Here is a 23,111-nt window from a genome sequence, read left to right as displayed (position 1 = left end):
TTCATTTTTTTTAAATATATTTATTTTTCCATGATGTCATCATGTTACATTTAGTAATATTGCACGTAACAGACTTCTATAATGTTGGTCAATGTAATCAAGGACACAACTTCAAAATTTGAATACAGAACATACAATAATGCTTTCAAGAAACAAGGTATCTTTGGTAATCTTGCGTTACTGTAAACAATATATTGATATAATGCTCCAATATGGTTTACAGTGCACTGTTGTTGTCTTTACTTGTACTGTAAAACCATTGAATTTAAAATCTAGTTAATGCATTTGTATGATATTTGCTCTGTGTCTACAGTCACACTGAGTTTTATTTTAGTGATCCTATGCAACTTATTCCCTACGTAATTGGTACGAGATGCTCAAGTGTTCAAGTTACGAACATCGAGTTTGGTAAACATCAAGTTAAATGTGGACGCTAAACAACAATAGCAATTTATTTAGCATTTTAACTTGAAGTTTGATTAATTGTCAATTAAACAGTGAGGTATAAGTTGGGCGTTGTTTCGAAAATATGGGCGTGGTCATGTTCGTAACTCGATGTCCTTAATTCCTACAATTCAGCATCTAAATAGTACAACCTCGCGGTATTATGAGAATAATAACTAAGAATACATCCAAATATGGGAATGGAATAGATGTCGCATACGACTTATGTACCACTTTCGTGTCACTGAGAATGTTCTAGAACCGTTCTGTGTCTGGGTGGAATATTCTAGATTTTTTTTAGAAACTGGTTGAATAGGTAATAGAACACTGTAGGAGGCAATAGAAGGTAATGGAACATTCTAGAAATTTGTAGTAAGTTCCAGACTCATTATGTATGCTGATGTAATGGTCTATTTATAGACAGTGGGGGTATATATAGGGGAGTTGTTCAGCACTGAGTTCAGATCGGGGATCTCGTTGAATTGTATTGGAGTTTAAGTATCTAGTCATTGGAGTAGTGGAGTTTTACCGCGTTATTGTACTTGATGTTTGCAGAGTATAATAATACCAGTACCAGTTGAAACCTCTTCTGTTGGCTCCGTGTTCGTATTTTATCATCGCCGCCAGGGAAGTCTTTCTGTTACTGTTGCCATTTTGGTATTTGAACCATCACACCTGTACTATACCAATTACGGTAATATTACGTTGCGTGTGACAATAGACCAAGAGTGTTACTAAAGATTTGAAGTGAACAAGTTATTGTTTTGCAGATTCCGCTTTTAGCGATTGTTCTTTGGCAAAAACGAGTAAAATATCCATTTTGTTTTCAATATTGACAATGGTACGGTAACATACAAATGATCAGCACCAGCAAGGTTGCAGAATATTGATATCTCTAAATTCACATGCACTCAAACATAAAATACTGAAGTGAATCTATGACAAGTATATTTTACGTACACTTCACTTGTAGTCGCATGTGTATCACTGCCTCGAGTAACACAGTGAAAATACAATATATGACTGTTATTTATAAGTTATACTGTCAACCAGAATATACATATATCACATCGTAAATAATAGATTTGCAATATCAAAATTATACAGTTAGTCTCAAATATTTATAAACCTTTGTTAAAAAAACAAGAAAAACATTATCGGGTAATTTTATATCTTCATAAATTTTTTCAAAATTATACCCTGTGTATGTAAATGAACATAGAGGTATATTAACATTAAAATAATATCAACCAATCACACACATGTTCACTTGTGAGTGTATTCTGACATGTACCGTATTTGCTCTATTAGTAGTGCATGCGCTTATATGTAGCAAGTGACCTTAAGGTCGTAATAGCTCTGCTGTTTTAAGCAGAGCACAGTCTAGCACTAATAAATGCATGCATATTGTATGAACAGCATAGTGGGCAAATAAATAACCTTGGCTATATTTAAGTCCTGTGTCATTGATTAGGATAAGTTTAATAGAAGCCAAGTTGTGGATTCATCAACTCCAGTTATTGGATATGTTTGTAGAGTGTTCCCTCTTATGTCAACGCATACCAAATCAAAGCAATCAGTAGCAGTTTTCAAGAATGGCATTTTCACCAAGAATGATAAAAATATTCGCCAAAATTAGAGAATTAAAGATATCATCACGAAATGAACAAATCTGAGAGAGGTCCACATGTAGTATCTATATATGTAGTATCAAAGCAATTGGACTTGCGGTTTTTAACAAGAAGTCTAAAATATCACTTTTTACCAAAAATGACAAAAATATTCACCAAAATTAGAGAATTGAAGATATCAACATGAAATGAACAAACCTAAGAGAGGTCTACCTAAGGTACATATACACCAAGTATCAAAGCATTCAGGCTTGTAGTTTTCAAGAAGAAGTCGAAAAAGTAAAACATTGATATCATGATCAAATCTCATAGAGGTCCACACCACACAAGGAACATAATTGTACCAAGTATAAAAGCAATCAAGTTTTTAAAAAAAGTTGATGTTGTTGACATCAATGAATAATCACCTAAATAGTCATGTTTCAATGATTTGGACAATGTGTGCCTTTATTAGAGACATGCTTTTAATAGAGCAAATATGGTAATCTAATGAGGATGAAAAAGTGTACTAGGGGTAAATAATATGCACAATCGTGAGTTATGTGCGAGTAAGTTTTGTAAAGTATTACTGTAAAGGGGTTAATTATTCACTGGGTTTTAATTTTGTTTATTTCGCTGACTGGAAAATGCGCTATATTAAAACCCAGTGAATATGTAAAATTTAGCATAGAACACATTATCTAAATGACGAAACTGAATTTAAAACCCACTGAATATGCCTGAAATGATAAATCAGTGAAATTTAAACCCAGTGAAAATTAGTCATTTTACAGTAATTTGATGATGAACAGCAGATTTCTCAGAAAAAGATAATGGTTCTTATGCACTATACAACAATATAAAGATATATGGTTTTTGTAAATATGCACATAATTTTTTATGCCATCCTGAGAAATTAGATTATAACACAAGTAAAATAACAGTTACAATAGCAATAGTAATACAGTACTGCAAATAAAAACATGTGATTACAACTGAATGAACCAATATATAACCTATTGAGAGTTTGTTGAATACACTGTAATAAACATACTGTATTTCCTCTATTAGAAGCACATTTTCTTACATACAAATCAGTGATGTGTCTGTGACCAAAATAATTCACCTTTTAACATTACAGTACACAGTGAAAGAAATTTTTGATTTGTGCAGCTTTTATAGTAGATGCGCTTCTAATAGAGCAAATACAACACTCAAGGAGAGGCAGAAATTCACTCACTAACAAGTGTGGCTTTAGAGGAGGAATCTTGCAGGTGATTGTCAGGTTGATGCCTGTATTTATTATGGTAGGATATATGGTAACACAAGTAACTCTATCTTGTGACAATTTATAGATTGCCCTCTGAATGGCTCTATGCTGCAACAATGTTGTAAGAAATTGTGCCGACCAGATTGCAGTGTTTTGAAACAAATCTTGCAGACCAGATGGCTCTACGTTGTAACAAATGTTGCCCTTCCAGATTACAATGTGTTGTAACAAATGTTGCCCTTCCAGATTACAATGTGTTGTAACAAATGTTGCCCTTCCAGATTGCAATGTTTTGTAACAAATGTTGCTCTCCAAATGGCTCTATGTTGTAACAAATGTTGCCCTTCCAGATTGCAATGTGTTGTAACAAATGTTGCCCTTCCAGATTGCAATGTTTTGTAACAAATGTTGCTCTCCAAATGGCTCTATGTTGTAACAAATGTTGCCCTTCCAGATTGCAATGATTTGTAACAAATGTTGCTTTCCAAATGGCTCTATGTTGTAACAAATGTTGCCCTTCCAGATTGCAATGTTTTGTAACAAATATTGTCACCAGATTGCAATGTTTCGTAACAAATGTTGTCGACCAGATTGCTCTATGTTGTAACAAATCTTGCTCTCCAGATGGCTATCTTACCATCCATACCCTCTGCACCTGTCATCACATATCTATCCTCAGCCGTACACATTGACCGAATCGCTGCTTCGTGTGCTATTAACTCTTTCTCGTGGGAAAATGTACGAGTATTGAACACGTGTATTGTTCCGCATTTATCACCAGCCCATATCTACAAAGTAATAAACAATTTATGGTTATATTTTATTTTATATTAGTATACACCTGTCACTGTAATGCCATAAGTTACAGCGTGCCATAATTTTTGTGGTATTTTACGGGATATTTTCATCATACCATATTAGGAAATGTGAATTCCAAATATGGAAAAGATTAAGCACGTAAGCATCCTCTAATAATAAAAACAAATATGGCTGCCACCAGGGTTTGACCAGATCCCACACAAAGAAGTTTGCTGATTCTGTTTATTCGGCATTCCTATGATGTATCCTTGGAAGGAAAAGATGTATAATAATAAGGTTATTACAAGGATACCTCAAAGTATGCACTCAGACAGTAAACCATCGCATCAGTCGATACTTCCGCTGTAGTCTTCATACATACTTGAAGGTATCCTCGTATTACTCTCATATTAATGTTATGAATCTTAAACATACGAGTCAGCAAAATTCTGATTGTTTTACCAAAAAAGAAAAGAGTAGTAAAAATAACGATATCAGCTGAATCATTCAAAACAAGACATTGAAAATTACACAATCCCCGTTAAATTTGTGAAAGTTCTCTTTGTGCTCGTCATATTAAAGTGGAGGGGTTGTCGCGAGCGTGTCCTTGAAACTTGAGTTCCAAGTGGCGTATACAACAGATTGTTTATTTACATCAAAACACGTGTTCCATGTAGTAGTAATATGGCCAAAAATAAAAACAGCCGTTATTCGGCCATCTTTGATCTGATTATGAAATACACTGATATGTATGATGTATGTGCCAAATACGAATGAAAATGGTACATAAATTGCGGAAATATCGGCCATCCTTGACCAGATTTTGAAACAAATTGTCATGAACATGCATCCTAACGTGTATATAAAGTACATGTATGTGCCAAATTTGAATGAAAACTGACAGAGCATGTCCAAGATACCGCATAGTAGACCATCTTTGATCCAATTGTGAAATAAATCGTCATGGACATGTATCCTAACATGTATAATCTATGTACCAAGTTTGAATGACAACTGACAAAGCATGTCCAAAATACAACATTTTCAAAAAACAAGATGGCTGCCAGTTGGCCATTTTGAATTGAATCGCTAAACCACTGCATGTGCATATGTTCCACATAAGGTACTAGGCACATGCAAAGAATGAACGGAATCGGTCCACAGGATTCTGAAATATGACTCTGGACAGACTGACGAACGGACGGACGAACACACGGACGGACGGACAGACTCAGGAACTCACGGACGGTCGGGGACATGTATCCTAACATGTATAATCTATGTACTAAATTTTAATGAAAACTGACAAAGCATGTTCAAAATACGACATTTTTAAAAAACAAGATGGCTGCCAGTCGGCCATCTTTGATCCAATTGTGAAATAAATCGTCATGGACATGTATCCTAACATGTATAATCTATGTACCAAGTTTGAATGACAACTGACAAAGCATGTCCAAAATACAACATTTTCAAAAAGCAAGATGGCTGCCAGTCGGCCATTTTGAATCGAAACGCTAAACCACTGCATGTGCATATGTCCCACATAAAGTACTAGGCACATGCAAAGAATGAACGAAATCGGTCCAAGGGATTCTGAGATATGACTCCGGACGCACGGACAGAGACCGAATTATAAGTCCCCGTTTTCGGACTTCGTCCGAACGGGGACGAATAATAAGTATCATCTACATGGCGGTACTTTATTTTTTTATTTTCTTCATTTTTTTATTATAGTATTAGGTTATTTCAGAAACACAGCAGGGAGTATATTGAAGAACATTTCATCAAGCACGATGAAAGAATGTACTGTCTGAATGCATACTTTGTGGTATACTAGTATGTACTTTTTCCCGATCCAACCACTTGGTTTGTAAAGCCAAGAGCTGGTGAAAATTTGTAGCAGTTCCTCACTAAAAACTTGGAAATATCCATAAACTGTCCCATATTTGGAATTTACATTTCCTAACAAGGTGGGATGCAGATACCCAATACCATGAAATTACAGCATGTTTTAACTGATGGCGATACAGTGACAGATACATTCAGTTATAATTCCTACATTATTGTATATTCACATCAACATCCCAACGTGGATACGATTACAATAAAGATATATTTTTAATTATTATCGGTATTATAGATTCAGTATACATGTATGTGCCAGCCGAGACCACAATTGCTGTTGGGAGCAAATCAAATGAATGTCGTTCCAATGCTACTATGTAAGTGAATATCTTAGTGTCAATCTCATAGTCATGTGACTATTTTCGAACTGACACAGTCACACTGGTTTACTCTGAGCATCGCAGATACTAGAGAACTACTCATCTATTCAGGACCAGTCTCACCACAATGTATTCTCACCTTATCTTGTACATAGACTAGTTTGCTGAATCCACGACATGCTACCTCCAGAGTTCCCATTCTCTCAAATGAATCAGCATTCCAGCAAACCAGCTGACCTTTCCGAGAACATGCCGTCCACAACTGATGAAGAAATATATTAAAATAATTAGATGAGAAAATGGAATGTAATTGGATCTTCATCAATACTTTTTAAAAAAACTAAATTAGTTACTAAATCATATGAATGCATTTTTATTATTATTGCGTAATATATATATCAGATATATGAATTGGTAAATATATTAAAAACACATAAATTATAATTGCCATAACATTTTTAAAACGTGTTGATGCGACTTTGTTGTAAAGCAAATGTTGTCTGAAATGCATAGGGAGGGTTCACATCACAACAACTGTGGACAGTTTCAGGAGATCTGCTAAGGGCCATTTTTAAGCTATAAATTCAAACAAACGTCATAATTATGTGTCATAATTAAAGTTTTGTTGTGACGTTAAAGTACTATAGTTACGATCATGAGCGATGTTCATATTACGATATGATACGAGGCAGATATTTATTTCCTAAGAAACCTATAAACAAAAGAATATGCAATAACTGTGACACAAATTCAATTGAAGATGAAGAACATTTTCTATTGAATTGCCCAAAATATAACACACACAGGGAAAACTTCATCCAAAAAATTATGACACAACTTTCATCCAAAAATAAAAATATACAGTTCACATATATACTCTCAAGCAAAGATCCTGGCATAATTACAGAACTTGCCAATTATATTTACACAACACAAAGATTTATATGTATATGTACTATATGTGTGTATAGCACAAAGTGTGCATGATGTAGGAGAAGGCAAACGAGAGAATGGAACATCAGAATGCATAGTTCTGATGGCATTGTCTAAAAGGTGCAGTAAATATGAAAGATACCTGGTTATCAGGCGTGATAATATACGATTCTATCGGTGTTGGAAAACTGCTACCATCATGAATTTCAAGTTTCTTCAAAATATTACCATCATCATCAATCACTCGAAGGTCTCGCTTTGTACCTACAGGACATATGATTTATAAATGTGTCTATTTCTTTTTATGGAGGTGATCAAAATTGAACCAGCACGGTTTCCAACCTAGGGAGCTGTGAAGAGCAACTGTGTCATATGCAGAGCTACTGTAAAATACTTTATTTTAGCTTGAATTAATTTTCTCTGAAATATGTTTTTGGGTGTTTTGTATGTTTTCACTGATTTCTGACGAGTTGAATGTGAAATACTAGTATAGGAAAAAAGGTATATTCGCTGGATTTTATTTTCACTGAATCATTTCTTCAGCGAAAATTAATTCCAAGCGAAAATAATGCATTTCACAGTATTTTGTCTTGTCCAAATATAGTATACTCACAACACCACAGCTGTTTTTTAATCCATTTTATTCCAATCAATGACTTCACATTTTCCAAAGTTAGTTGCTTTATTTTCTGCAACGTATCTGTATTCCAGGACATAATTTGACCGTTTAAACTCGCAGAAAATGCCACACTGAAACAAAAAAAATAGTGGTTTTTAATACATAGATCTACACTGTGTATCTCCTGTTACTGATCAGATTCATCCATTGTATACCATTATATAGTTCAGTAGAAGATAACTACCGTAAAAACTCTAAAATTTTGGCCAGTTTTGAATAATTTGTTTTTTTGAAAGTCAAATTTTTAGACTCACGAAATCACCGAAAATTGGACAAAATTTTGGAAGAAATATTGGTCATTTTGGAATAACATGGGAAGCTTTTTGGGTTTCTTTTAGAGGGTCTATGAAATAACGTGCGGTAAGTGTTCAGCTAGGGGTCACGACCTACATGACCTAATTTACACGAGAGTGAAAAAAAAACAAGCATGTAACGGCGGCGTATAAATAAAATTTACTAATAAGTTATAGACCTTAGAAAAGATTACATTTTGGGCGATCAATGAAATTGGTCTTACAGTTATTGATAGAGTGCCACAGTATCTGCAGTTATTGAGTTAATAAATAAATAAAACTGTTATTGTTGGTATGAACTCATCATGATGTAAATCATTGAAAAAAATGCAACTTTATTTTATCCAAAACAATAAACTTTGATTGTAACGGTATTTCTTTTTGGAGGATGTGGTGGCCCTGAAAAGGGCCGTTTGATTTGTGCAGCAAAATATATTGCGGATGTCGGTGAACCCCTCAAACCACAAACAGCCTGTTCGTTGTGTGTGAAGCTATTCTCACTGCCATCTAATGCATTGAATATTACATCCATGGATATGCGGATTAGTGGGCGGATGTGTACCACTCCGTCCCAAATGTGTGAGACTGGTATTACCGGACGCTGTCTTTTGGAAAATCACTGCGGTGAAATTGTGATTTTGGCGGTGTCTACATGAGGGAAAATAAACTGCGAATAGGCCTACGTCGCTTAAAAATACGCAAACCGGGAAGTCAAATAAGTGTTAAAGTTGGAAGCTTGCGAGTTTAGTTTCCGATTTATTTACTTACTCAATTTTTGTTTGATTCCATACTGAGTGTTTAAAATGCATGGGAGCTTGGCCGATGTAAAACGTACTCCGGGAAACAGACACCCCGCTCATTACAGCTCCCTGCTGGGACATTCTGCTTACATTTGAGAAATTTCTGTACTCGTTCTAGTAATAATCATACTGTACTCTTCGGTCGCCCACGTCTGTAAATTTTGACTTATTTTGTTGTCGGCCTACTTGTCATACAGACACATTTATTGTAAACACATCACTGGGGCCCACACAAGTCAAGCGTCTAAGCAAACACAGAATAGGATTCACGCAATGGGTGCTGTCCTTTGCTTTAAATGCAAATTGTTTTTCTCAACGACCGGCAAAAACGTTGCGTCCGGTTTTATTTTAGATCGACCTTTTTAAGAGCAAATACAAACTCTGATCTTTTTTTATTAAATAATAAATTTCATAGAGATAACAATGAATACATGTGACTTAAATGTTATTTTAGTTCATGCAAACTATGCGGAAGCAAACCTGACCTCGCTCACATTCGACGAGTACAGGAGTGCAGAAACCCGTAATCTGACAGGGTTGGTGCGAATTACCAAGAACTCCGCGATATGAAAGTTTGGTCGAATTTTCAGAGTCGCAAAAACCGGCATTTCTGGGCAGAGTCGAAATTTCGGAGGTTGTAAAATTACGGAAACTCACCCAAAAAAACAGCGGGCGAATTACTAGAGCGGTCGAAATTTTAGAGTTTTTACGGTACCACAAGACTGAACATGGATTAGGTTTTTCAAGGTTATGAAACGTGATGAACATCTAATACACAAATCATGTTTACATTAATTTGAAGTTGTAGTAATAAATGTAATAATTTGTCATTCTTAAATGACGGTCTGCAAGGGGTATTTTCGTGAGCTGTAATCAATTGATTTTATTTTTGTAATGTAATTTAAATAAATAAAAAACGTAAATTCATAGACATGGGCAAGTTGTAAAATGTAATCAGCTGTTTTATTCATCCGTAATTTGTACAAAGATCTTTAATATTTTTCGTAAGCGTTTAAAGCGTTTTCCACACTAAATGCAATTTCCAATTTTGATTCTTAAAAACAAATTATCAAATATATTATAAAAATTTAATTAGGAATTTGCTTTATCTGTAAAGTGTAAAAACCTATTTTTTACTGGAACTTTCATTTTATTTCTTGTAAAAATGTAAAATGCCTTTTCCTCTAACCTGTACAAGCTATCCCCTCCTTTAAATCAGACACAAAGTCAGAATGTCACTGTCAGCATAGTGGTTGTTGCATCAGACTCATGATCGGTAGACTCATGTTCAAATCCTACCTTAGGCTGAACATCAAATAGGTTGACCCATACCCTGGGTGAGTGTGCCACAGACTCAATGGGAAGGCCAATTCCACTGGCCGAGATTCATTCACTAACGAATGCGACCTTGGGGGAACCTTGGTTAAGATCCGCAGGTGCTTGTGTTCGACCGGGCCTGGTTGACGCCAGGATAGCGCATTACAAATTGCCATTTGATAAGGAGATGGCCACACAGCCCTGTCATGTAATCAGCACTAGCACTAGCACTTGCAATTAGCACTTACAAAAAAAGTCAGAATGAATCGTTTTTTGCTGTACTTACCTTTCATCATCGTTGATTGTTAAATCAGACACAAAGTCGGTATGATCTATGAGTCGTTTATTCGCTGTGTTACTTGCTACGTCTATTATGTAAATTGTGGTATCAAATGAACCAGCCCATACCTGGTGACCTTTGACACTAAGAAGACAACACTGAAATGAGAAGAGAACATAAGAAAATTTTGAAGGATTAAACATTTGAATTCCATCATTACAGTGTATTGTTATAATTAAATGAGTGCAAAGAAAGTCTGAGAACACGCCCATTCTGGCCCAACAGACTTTCCATTCATCATGAGATCCCATGTAATGTGTGAATCCAAACATAAAAACAGAACAAACAAAGGTGATATTTTGGGATATTTTAATGCTTATTAATGTACTATACACATTCGATTATGGTCAATTTTGATGAAGTAATGGTATCTTAACGCAATATTCTCTCTCAAAAATCGGCATTTGACATTGAACTATACAAACGTAAATTCAAAATCAAATTGTTTGATTTTTGTGGCAGACATTTGGTCCACGCTTTTCATACAATATGCAAGATTTTGCTGTTAAAGGAAAAGCACCTGTTATGTTTAATGTGCTGACTAAGGAGCATGAGCTGTGAGCATGAGCATGAGCACATGAGTAGATGCACAGTGATATGTAACATGTAACATGGCATATATTTATGGTAAAAACATGTAAATAGCTGAATAATAATAAACAGTCCACCAAAAATTGTTATGCTGTTTACATGTGCATAGCCAGATGTCTAGGTGCTGTTTACATGTGCATAGCCAGATGTCTAGGTGCTGTTTACATGTGCATAGCCAGATGTCTAGGTGCTGTTTACATGTACATAGCCAGATGTCTAGGTGCTGTTTACATGTGCATAGCTAGATGTCTAGGTGCTGTTTACATGTGCATAGCCAGATGTCTAGGTGCTGTTTACATGTGCATAGCTAGATGTCTAGGTGATGTTTACATGTGCATAGCCAGATGTCTAGGTGCTGTTTACATGTGCATAGCTAGATGTCTAGGTGATGTTTACATGTGCATATCCAGCTGTCTAGGTGCTGTTTACATGTGCATAGCCAGCTGTCTAGGTGCTGTTTACATGTGCATAGCTAGATGTCTAGGTGCTGTTTACATGTGCATAGCCAGATGTCTAGGTGCTGTTTACATGTACATAGCCAGATGTCTAGGTGCTGTTTACATGTGCATAGCTAGATGTCTAGGTGCTGTTTACATGTGCATAGCCAGATGTCTAGGTGCTGTTTACATGTGCATAGCTAGATGTCTAGGTGATGTTTACATGTGCATAGCCAGATGTCTAGGTGCTGTTTACATGTGCATAGCTAGATGTCTAGGTGATGTTTACATGTGCATATCCAGCTGTCTAGGTGCTGTTTACATGTGCATAGCCAGCTGTCTAGGTGCTGTTTACATGTGCATAGCCAGATGTCTAGGTGCTGTTTACATGTGCATAGCCAGCTGTCTAGGTGCTGTTTACATGTGCATAGCCAGCTGTCTAGGTGCTGTTTATATGTGCATATCCAGCTGTCTAGGTGCTGTTTACATGTGCATAGCTAGATGTCTAGGTGCTGTTTACATGTGCATAGCCAGATGTCAAGGTGCTGTTTACATGTGCATAGCCAGATGTCTAGGTGCTGTTTGCATGTGCATAGCCAGATGTCTAGGTGCTGTTTACATGTGCATAGCCAGATGTCTAGGTGTTGTTTACATATGTATAGCTGGGTGTATAGGTGCTGTTTGCATGTGCATAGCCAGATGTCTAGGTGCTGTTTACATGTGCATAGCCAGATGTCAAGGTGCTGTTTACATGTGCATAGCCAGTTGTCTAGGTGCTGTTTGCATGTGCATAGCCAGATGTCAAGGTGCTGTTTACATGTGCATAGCCAGATGTCTAGGTGCTGTTTGCATGTGCATAGCCAGATGTCTAGGTGCTGTTTACATGTGCATAGCCAGATGTCTAGGTGCTGTTTACATGTGCATAGCCAGATGTCTAGGTGCTGTTTACATATGCATAGCCAGATGTCTAGGTGCTGTTTACATATGCATAGCCAGCTGTCTAGGTGCCGTTTGCATGTGCATAGCCAGATGTCTAGGTGCTGTTTACATGTGCATAGCCAGATGTCTAGGTGTTGTTTGCATTGCCAGCTGTCTAGGTGTTGTTTGCATGCGCATTGCAAGCTGTCTAGGTGCTGTTTGCATGTGTATAGTTGGCCAATGCTTGAGCCATATTGTGGATATAGCAGGATGTTTTCTCATCATGTGATGCTCAGTTAGCCAATCAGAGAGTGCCATTTGGTACTACTTACTACTCTATCTTTTGCTTGAATGAACTGCGATTCACATATCCATGTACTTGCATCAAAAACGCGAATTTTTCCTGATCCTAAAGCACACCATAATTTAGGGCTGTTATCTTCCTCACCGTCACTACGATCTAAAAATGAAATAAAATGATTGAAGTTACCTTCTAATGATACATATACTGTGGAATACTTTATTTTCGCTGGAATTAATTTTCACTGAAAAGGCTTTTTGGGCGTTTTGTATGGAATTTATTTTCACTGATTTCTGATGAGTTTAATGTGAAATATAGGAAAAAAAGTTTATTCCTGGGATTTTATTTTCAGGGAATCATCCTTTCTGCGAAAATAAATTCCAAGCGAAAATAAAGTATTCTACAGTACATTTTTGTATACCAGCTAGTCTAACACAAGTTTGTAACAGCTGACATAATGATGGCATTCACTTAAAACATAGTGCAACTATTGTAACCCTGCCCAAATCATTATCACATGTCATAAGATGACACAGTCCCTGTTAGTTAAGGCAGAATGCTGGACAAGTTTTTCACTTGTGTGCATATTTTAGTGCATATGGTAGCGATATTTTGTGCCAAATTCTGTCTACAATTATTCGTTTTAGTATTAGTCAACAATATGTGAACTTTTTTGGTTCACTGACAATCTGTTTTTGTGAAAAAACAGTTAAATATTACGTGTAAAATACCATTTTAACAGTGGTTTCTTTTGACCACAATAAAAACAAATTCTGGTTAAAATCCCACTAAAAATATTGTCAATTTTTTAATACTTCTAGATATCAATATCTATAAACTTGAACTTGGTTGGTCAAGGCATGTCGACCATTTTGAATCTGATCTAAAAAAACAACATAGTTGAACTCTGGTGACCTTGCCCTTTGTTATATAATATAATTCCCTTTAACATAGTTTGTTTCAATATAAATATGCATTGTCATAATTAATTTTGAATACAAACAAGTTTTGGGGTTGAACCAACAGTGGGGAATCAGTCTACCGAATGTCCTTTAAAGATGTAAATATCTTACAAAAACATTGGTGCCTTATTTGTTTAATTATATTAAGGGACATAATTTCCAGCTTTATTCATTGACAAAGTAATTCAAATATTTTAATATTAAAACAAATGCCTCATCGCAAAAAAAAAAGTGCTGCATTTAGACGTGAATAGATTCATAAAACATGCAAGATAACAGAAAATCTTAGCTGGCTTTTGTTCAAGTATTTTGTACAGGTGTCTGTCAAAAATTAATGATTCACTGAGACAAATATGAACTGCCTCATTGTGTGACTACTGTATTATATGAAAAGTAAAAAAAAAAACACTCTTTATGAATAGTTATCATGTTGCAAGCTCTGCTTTGTATGCAAATCTTCAAACACTGCAATCTTTGAAGTGTGTTTTTAAACCAGTATTATAAAAACTCTATCATTCTGTTCTAATAGCTGAAACATATTCCTGTGAGTTTTCATTTGTCGAATGAACTGTTTGTCAAATACAGAATACATATATTTTAGAACAATTTTCTTTTTAAAATGTGGATGAAATGTTTTGCTTTTTATGTATTTTTTATGTATTGTTTTTGATTTGATAACTTTGAACTAAACAGATTTTCTATTAGCTTCAGATCTTGATCAAAGTTTGGCACCCAGTTCATAGGAGTGCTTATATTGATTTTCTGACATCTTGCTTTCTGTAAAGATTATATTAGTAGGTTTGCAAATGTGTAACAGACTGTGCAATCTCTCCATGAGTTGGTTTTGAAACCCAGTATAGGATTCTGAGATACATTACCAAGGATATTATTACAAGATAAATCATTTGCTTCATTGAACACATACAACAATGCATATTTCCACTGAGATCAGTGACCTTTGATGTGTATCACCAGTGATCAGTCAAGTAGAAACAGTCAAAATATTTTATCAGATTTTCTCAATTTTTGCATGATATTTTCATACAGGACATCTGTTGTTCAAACTCAGGGAAGACTTTATACTGATGAATAAGGTGACCAAGTTTGATAAAGTTTGGAATAGAATTAGTAAAGTTATTATGCACACAATAACAATTATTAACGACGACAACAACAACAACGACGACGACGACGACAACGCCGGACAAAATTTTTCCCTTAATATACCTTTCCCTTCCATCTTTGATGGTACGGGCAAGGTAAAAATGTTTGAAATACTTTTTTGAATGAATTTTAACATTAAAATTAATTATTTTCATAGCTGTAATTTTGAACATTTTTTTGTTTAAATAAGACCATTTAGGTGACAAAATGTTCACCAAAATACAGTGGCCCCTCGCTAAGTCGCGGGTGTTGGGATCCAAGCAAAAACCGTGACTTATCGAGGGCCGCGACTTACCGAGGGACGTCGTGAAAGAGGGAGGTCGTGCATTTAAAAACATATAAAAAGCACATATAAACCCTCGGTTTAGTTAATTGATGTATCATCACATGTGTCAGGCAGTATTCGAATAAAATCATGATTATGTTTGCTGTAAACATTGCGTTGATTATTTTGTTTGGGTCTGATATTATGTGGGCCGCTTGCTGTTGCTTGCGACTTCGACGGTAACAGCTTCCAAAATAAACCAGTTTCATCGCAATTATAAACATGTTCGTCAAAATAACCACCTTCATAGATAATTTCTCTCAGTTTTTCGGGAAAAGTTCCGACAGCGTCAATGTTCCCAGATCGAGCTTCGTCTTGGATTGAGACTGCGTGTGTCGATAGCGTGTCTTCTTTGCCATCGCAAGAACCACCCTGAACTGGCCTTAAATTCAAAGTCGTCATATCTGAGTTGTATGCTTTGCATTGGGTGATGGGACCAGATAGTGGAGTTCCGGCAGACCGTTCTTAAAGAAACGTAAACAGCTTTATCGGTGTCATCATTGTCGGACACTTTCGCTTGTTTTTCTGTTCAGTCCCGCCTCTTGGTCAACTTTGAAAACAAATTTACTTTTCATTTTTTACCCACCCACGAATAGTGGGCTCAACCACGTGCAACCCTTAACTTGGTTTGACACGGTCGATCGCCGTGAGTTTATGGCGTACGAACAGGCTGTATACATGTAGCTTTCGCTTTGACATGCTGCTCAATTGAGAAATAGAGATCAGAATTCTATGAATTCAACTCATTGTAGCGAGTTTTTGTAAAGGTATACCAAAATGGGACCGGCCAAGAAGTACGTACGGTCACTACTCGACACCCCTGTTGACACCTTGAGTAAGGCTGCCGTCACCCATTGCGTCTCAGCAATTGACGGACAGTAGGTGTTAAGTTGTCTCTTTAACGGTTAGTTAAAAATACTATGCCACGAAACATTAGTCTTTGTACTTCAAAACTGCTGTCAAAACACAATAGAAATTTTGGGAGCCATCCAAGTACCCGCGACTTAGCCGAATCGCGACTTACCGAGGCGCGACTTAGCGAGGGGCCACTGTATTGACATGGAAATAAATAACCCTCCATTTAAAATGTGATGTGTGTTGAGTAGTTGCTATTGCTGAAATCGGTCAAATGAAGGAGACAGGGGGAAATTATGATACACAAAGCACAGTATTAAAGTAAGTGGCACACAAAATCATCAGTGAGATGCCTTCAGAGAGAGGCTTTTATAGTTTTCTAAAATGGTGATGTATTTAACATGGTTTTCGCCCAGGGCCTTCAGTAAGTTGTCATCTTATACCGTAATCTTTGAGGTTCGCTTGACAATCTGAATTTCAATAGATGGAACCAATAGATGAAGATGTGGATGCAACCCAGTGGCCATCTCTTTTCACTTGCAAGTGATTCAATGTATACCGTCAATATATAACATATACATGTATGCTATGCTTACAGTGTCCACGTTCTGGTGATGGCAGTTACAAATTGATACTAATGTAACAGGAAATGCTTTATTAAAAACAAAAATCGGATAAAATAGATTGATAGCTACTTACAGTAATTCCTCTATTGTAGTTAAAGCGGGAGAGTTGTCACCCATGCATGCGTCAGATGGCCATAGCGTATCATTGTTTACAAACAACCGTCTACCCATGAGCCTTTTTAGCGTGTGGTGTTATCATCGCTTGGGACTCCCGCGCATGCGCAGGTGACGACCCTCCCGCTTTAAATACTTACTTCCTGGTGTATACAGTAATGCTTCTACTGTAGCTTTCTGTTCGTCTCTGGACGATGGATTAACCCTGTGTATCAATGCACTTGTTGTTTCTTGCGGTATATTCGCAACTCCTTCATCTTTACGCCGACTAAAATAACACAGGTTCTATAAGAAACAATGATAATGAGATGAAATTTATTGATTTTCATTTTAATTCTTTAATAAAAAAATATGAAAATAGAAACTATCATCCCTTACCAGCCCTTAGGTGCCCTTAGGAATATTATGTCAAAAGACTTAATAAAATGCACCGTTACCATGGTGATAACACACACTGCAATATTCACCTTCAGAAATGATGAACTCACACAATTATTGCTACCATAATGCAATTCCTGATTCCAAAATTGCTAGCGTATGCGCATTTAGTGTTTGTGCATTTGTGCATAGTGCATGACTTAAGGTCAGTGAACTAGAAGTTAGAACAGATTTTGAATGTTTTAAACGCAGTACACCGCTCATCCGTGTTTCTGACTCGCAGCGTAAAAAATTCCCTCAAATAAAAGTGCCATCAACTTTCAACTAACTTATGTCAGCCTCTGAAAATTCGCACACCATTCCGCCTGAGTAAGAAATACAATCACATAAACTATCTTTGTCTATAGCAAAATATTTTTTATATTTTGGGGGTTTGCGGGTGGTGGTGGAAAACTGTTGTATTTACTCAGCAAAACACAAGTACAATCTTTTTTTAAATTTATTCTCTCTGCAAGAAAACACCCTTTTCAACTATTCACATTTCTTCTAGCTGTTCCTGTTTGTTCCCACATACAATCACTCCACAATCTTTTAAAAATAATTCAAATATGCCGCTGTCTTTTTTCAAGGGTTGTCTGTCTGTTGTTCTTTTTACCTTCCATATTTTCTCCTACCTGCACTTATTGCTGGATAGGATACGTATAAGCAAAAAGAATTACATCATTATCCGGAATTGATACAATATAACAATTTGTAGCAATGCACATCTGTGACACAATAGTGAATACCTTTGCTGCAGCCTCTACCTCTGAGGAATGCAGGGCGTCATCAGACTCTCCACTACGTATTATAGCGTCAATCATCAAGACATTTTGAGCAGCTTGTTGGATAACTTGAGGATCTTTCTGCACATCCGATATCAGTCGTCCAGCCCACATCTCACGAATCAATATCCACCAGCAATTTCTCTCACATTTTAAACTGGCAATGTACGGAGCTTTGTCATCTTCTGAAAAGAACGAATCATAATATTAATTAGTAGACTTTTACACTTCTGTAAAAATATTTATTCATTTATCTAGGGACCTCCAGAACATGAATAAATTCACACAATTCAGGGTGTAGGACATGTTTTAGCATGCACATTTCAACATTACTGGAGTTCTCAGTACCAATGCATCCTCATAAGGAGAGTTGTTTTAATTCAATAAATACTGGCACTGAAAACCTTTTTTTTTTGTTTCTTTTCCTGCAGACGTCTCCAGGGTTATGGTTTTTCATTTATCAAATATAGAAGAAAATATTGATATGCAACTTTGATATCTACATGTCAATTCAAAACAAAGATGTAAAGTTGCATTTTTCTGGAATGAAGCAAACCAAAAAATTGACCCTGAAATGTTATGATCAAAAACAGCGCCCCCAGTGTTCAACAACTAAAACCACTTGTTTTTATTGTAAATTGAATATACTTTATGACAGATTACATAATCTTGCGTGTATAACTTGATGACTTGATATCATCAGACATTGTTAATATTCAGGTGAGTATAGAAAAGCATATTCATATTTCACAGTATATATTTGAATAATACATTTCATTGTATAATTTCATATTCATCCTTACCTCTACTCGCAAGAGACAAATGTGCTCAAATTTCGAGAGTCAGTGAAAATCACAAAGGGAGACTTTAATACATGTCACCCTGATTGCAGACCCTTGTATAATCCACCCTTGAAATGTGACACAGCTGAATACTCATTTTATGCTGAAGATGAATCCAATTTTAATATACCCAGGGGTACTCACGTTTATGGAATATCTTGAGGGCTGGAACACCTGGTGGAAAGACGTTATAAAATTCAAATTTCTCCAGAGACTTGATATCGCGTAATCGTATGACTTCTTCGAATTTACGTTTTCCTTCTGTGAGAAAGAATAGCCTGAAAGATACGATATGAGTATAGTGAAACTGGAAGACTAACACAGTGGAAATTACATTATATTAATCTAAACTTTAAACTTACGCAACAATCAAGAAACACACTAGATTTGCACACTGAACTCAGCTTTCACTATTTATAAACTTCTATAATATTTTATTTTATTGAAAAAAAAAAAACACAAAAAAATAAACATTAAACTATATGCAAGTCTAGGAACACATCACTTATGATAAAACAAGTCTGTGATAAAGCCAAAAAAAATCTGCTTGGGTCCTGAGTTGCTCATTTCTTTACCATATTTTGGCAATAGCCCACCCCCCACCCAATATCAAGGTTCATGTACACAGCCATTGTCATTCATGCATACATCATTTAAATTGGTCAATGACTGGTGAATTTCACGATGTTTGAATTTATAAATAGGATAAGATAAACATCAATACTAAATGTGTTTATTGCCATAGAGAAACAAATAGATTTCAGATTAGTGTGATTAGTGTGATTAGATGTGACAATCCATGGTTATTGTGTTTCAAATAGTTTTATGGATGGATGACTGAGTCATTTGCTTACATTTTGATTTCTTTCATTCAGTGAAATTGTATCTTTTAAGATTTGAATTGACATACAGATGATACTACCGGTAGATAGTATTTATGGAGAAAGAAGAAAAATCGCAGGTTATTGACCTATAAAAAATGATTTTTTACCTTTTTTGAGTTAATATCAATCTTCCAGTTCCATGATCCGCACGAATCAAAGACGATACTTTCAGTACACACTCATTCGCGTCTAATTTACCATGCGGTAATTCCAGTTTACTCGTCTCCAATTCGGCCTCTTTCCAGCACTGATAGAAGATGGCAAACGTTTCAGGATCTAAACCTAAAATGTCAAATTTAGTATTTCAGCATCTACCTCAAAATAATTTGATTTGTTTTTCAAGGATAATATTCAGTAAATTAAAAAAACAGCAAAATTTAAACTAAAAAAGATGATGTGGATAACACAGTTTTTACACAAGAATTTCTTGCAATTTTTCTAATCTATGCCCAAAGAAAAAACACGGAATAACCAAACTAGTTTGAACTAATTATGAACCTCATTTGTATTTGGACTTATTTTCAATTCAAAATGACTACCAGAGTAAAGCTCATTCCTGCAAAGAAACCACAAATTCAATATTTCAATGGAAATAAGTTTTGGTACTCCCAATTTTATTCTTTTATTTTTGTTGCACCCTTTTTGCTCAGTAAAACATCAAATATTTCTAGTGCTGCATTTTCTGCAAATATTTCACTGGCTAACTGTGCCCATCCTTAAAAACTGTAAACTGATTTCACTGCGCAAGAGACAAATTAGCACAAATATCGACAGTTAGTGAAACTCAAAAATTTATGTCCTACGACACAGAGTTTCAGCAACTTTGCACAATTTTGTCTCCATGCATACCATAAGATCATAAAATCATGCAAATTTCTAGCAGTGAAAATTAAGCAATTTACAGTATTCATGATAAATTTACTTACACATAACCCTTCCTAAAGTCAATGAATAAAAGAGTCTTGTAATGGCATCTATATCAATAGCAATCTCCATTAACTGAATATGCTTCACAAACTCCGACAAATCTTAAAGAAACAAAAAATAAATCACCATGCTCAAGTCAAAGAAAAGTGTACATAAAATATATATAAAACTGTTGAATTATTAGTGTTGAATTGCAAGTGCGAAACTTTCTTCACATCAAAAATCAGAATTGCTCAAAGTAGTATATTATTTTAACTGACCAGTTTACCCATGCCTATCTAGTGAGGATATACCTGAGTATATTCTGTGTTTTTGCAGAGTCACAACTCACTAATCATTTCACTATACACATTTTGCAAATAGTTTAAACACCTCTAGTTTATATTGTTGCCTTTTTTCATGAGATACATAATAATTTTAACTAAACTTACCAACTGGTTTAGTAGGGACTTTTTCCAATTCCATTGTCACCCTGACATTGGAATAACTGTTTTTTCTCTCTGATATCTTCTTCCATACTTCAGCTCGCTTGTAAAAACTTTGCTGGCTTAATTTAACTTTCTCTGATGCTGATAAGTTATCAATTATATGACCAATAATTCTGACAAAAAGAGAAAAATATGCTTAATCTTAGAACGCCAGAGTCAACTAATGTCAGCTCTCACAAAATAAAGGTACAACATTTTTTTTCAAATGTTTTCAAAAATGTTGACACAATGGTAACTTATAATATAGAAAAGTAAATGAAAATGTGTAAAATGTTCACCAGCAATTGAGATAAACCAATGCTATATTGTGCGGACGGTACGAAACATGTACCGAGAAGTAATAATAAACAAACAAACAGAATGAAAGAGCCGTGTGATGGCGCACCTTAGTCATAACTATGTACCATTGAAAATGGATATGACAATACACACAACAAGCTTGTAGGATGTGACATATGCAAATTAACACCAATAGATCATAGATCTACAAATCATAATATTGAGGTAAATCTTTTGCATATATTATAGATTTATCAGCTTTGCACAAGATCTCCTAGTTATGTTGTGTTCAGGCTATATGTACACCAGATGAATGGATGCCATACACAGGATTACAGGATGTGACATCATACACAGGATATGACATCACATATAGGATATGACATCACACATGATATGACATCATTGGTGGCAAAGTGACATCAGTATATTTAAAACTCACTGAGATGGAAATATTCTAAGATCAGCGGCAGCTAAATTATGGAAGTCTTCAATTCCATCGATGGGTCTACCACAGGCTACTTGGAACATTCCGCGTAGATAAAGATATGACGCCCTCAAGTTTGGTGACTTGACAACCTGAAAAGCAAGATACTGAATGACATATAATGTTATATGAAAAGAGAGAAAGATTGATATTATTTGGTGAAGAACAATGAAAAAATATCAAAAGAACACATATTAATTTAAAAGCACAATATTAAATAGAGCCTGACTTTAATGGAATATGACGTCTGCAATACCATTAACATAAGTAAAGATGATAGCACTGCAATGATATGAAAAACTGAAAATTTAAAATAATGTGAATGGACAAGTGTCAGTACTTCCTTCTACGCGATCTCGTGTCATGCATGATCGTTGCAGGCCATCAAATAATTTGATTTTGCATTTTCTGTTTTTATAATTCAATGTTGAAACACGGTAACCATGGTTATGGTTGAAATATAATAAATGGATAAATCATAGCATGAAAAGTCATGTGGCAGACGTGTTAGCTTGTCTGCGCTAAGAACTCTGGGATGGAGAGGGTAGTTTTGTGTGGTGCATCATACATAATTGGAGCATAGACAAATTTAGCTAAGTTATAGCGCCCTCTGGTGGCAGATGTTACAGCAATAATAAGTACAGGACAAGAATCTAAAACCCAGCACTAATGAGGAAAACCTGCATAATCAAATCATTCTCACTCAATTACTCAATTTGTAAGTATATGTAGCATTTGAAAGCATGATTATATTTACATTGTATTTGCTCTAATAGAAGTGCATCTCCAATAGGTGATTTTCTGTTCAACAGCGAGATCTCATGCATGACGTAAAAGACGTGCACCGCACGTCTGCTTTAAATTGAACGATTTGATTTTGAACTTGAATTTCTTTATTTCTTAGCTCACATCGAAAGGCCGATCTTTGACAGGGGAATATTGCGTTTGAATACCTTTACTTCATTAAAATTGACCATCATCGAAAGAGTACAGGACA

General features: G+C 35.5%; 1 protein-coding gene across 1 annotated transcript in view; it reads right to left on the bottom strand.

The window, feature by feature from the left end:
- The window catches only part of LOC102801717 (DENN domain-containing protein 3-like), a 60,472-nt gene continuing 37,361 nt past the window's right edge, over nucleotides 1-23,111 (bottom strand). Inside the window, exons 14-26 of the mRNA XM_085508013.1 lie at nucleotides 22,070-22,206; nucleotides 21,292-21,461; nucleotides 20,860-20,961; nucleotides 20,041-20,215; nucleotides 19,194-19,327; nucleotides 18,172-18,392; nucleotides 17,146-17,290; nucleotides 12,991-13,118; nucleotides 10,659-10,810; nucleotides 7,897-8,033; nucleotides 7,426-7,547; nucleotides 6,490-6,612; nucleotides 1-4,112 (exon numbers count right to left, since the gene is read on the bottom strand). Of these exons, the coding sequence (XP_085364139.1) occupies nucleotides 3,921-4,112; nucleotides 6,490-6,612; nucleotides 7,426-7,547; nucleotides 7,897-8,033; nucleotides 10,659-10,810; nucleotides 12,991-13,118; nucleotides 17,146-17,290; nucleotides 18,172-18,392; nucleotides 19,194-19,327; nucleotides 20,041-20,215; nucleotides 20,860-20,961; nucleotides 21,292-21,461; nucleotides 22,070-22,206 (1,938 nt within the window). The 3' untranslated portion in view covers nucleotides 1-3,920. The remainder of the gene's footprint in view (nucleotides 4,113-6,489; nucleotides 6,613-7,425; nucleotides 7,548-7,896; nucleotides 8,034-10,658; nucleotides 10,811-12,990; nucleotides 13,119-17,145; nucleotides 17,291-18,171; nucleotides 18,393-19,193; nucleotides 19,328-20,040; nucleotides 20,216-20,859; nucleotides 20,962-21,291; nucleotides 21,462-22,069; nucleotides 22,207-23,111) is intronic.

The sequence above is a fragment of the Saccoglossus kowalevskii genome, chromosome 14, assembly GCF_978046115.1.
Source record: "Saccoglossus kowalevskii chromosome 14, keSacKowa6.1, whole genome shotgun sequence".
Classification (NCBI taxonomy): Eukaryota; Metazoa; Hemichordata; class Enteropneusta; family Harrimaniidae; genus Saccoglossus; species Saccoglossus kowalevskii.
This window is presented reverse-complemented; position numbering and strand designations above follow the sequence as displayed.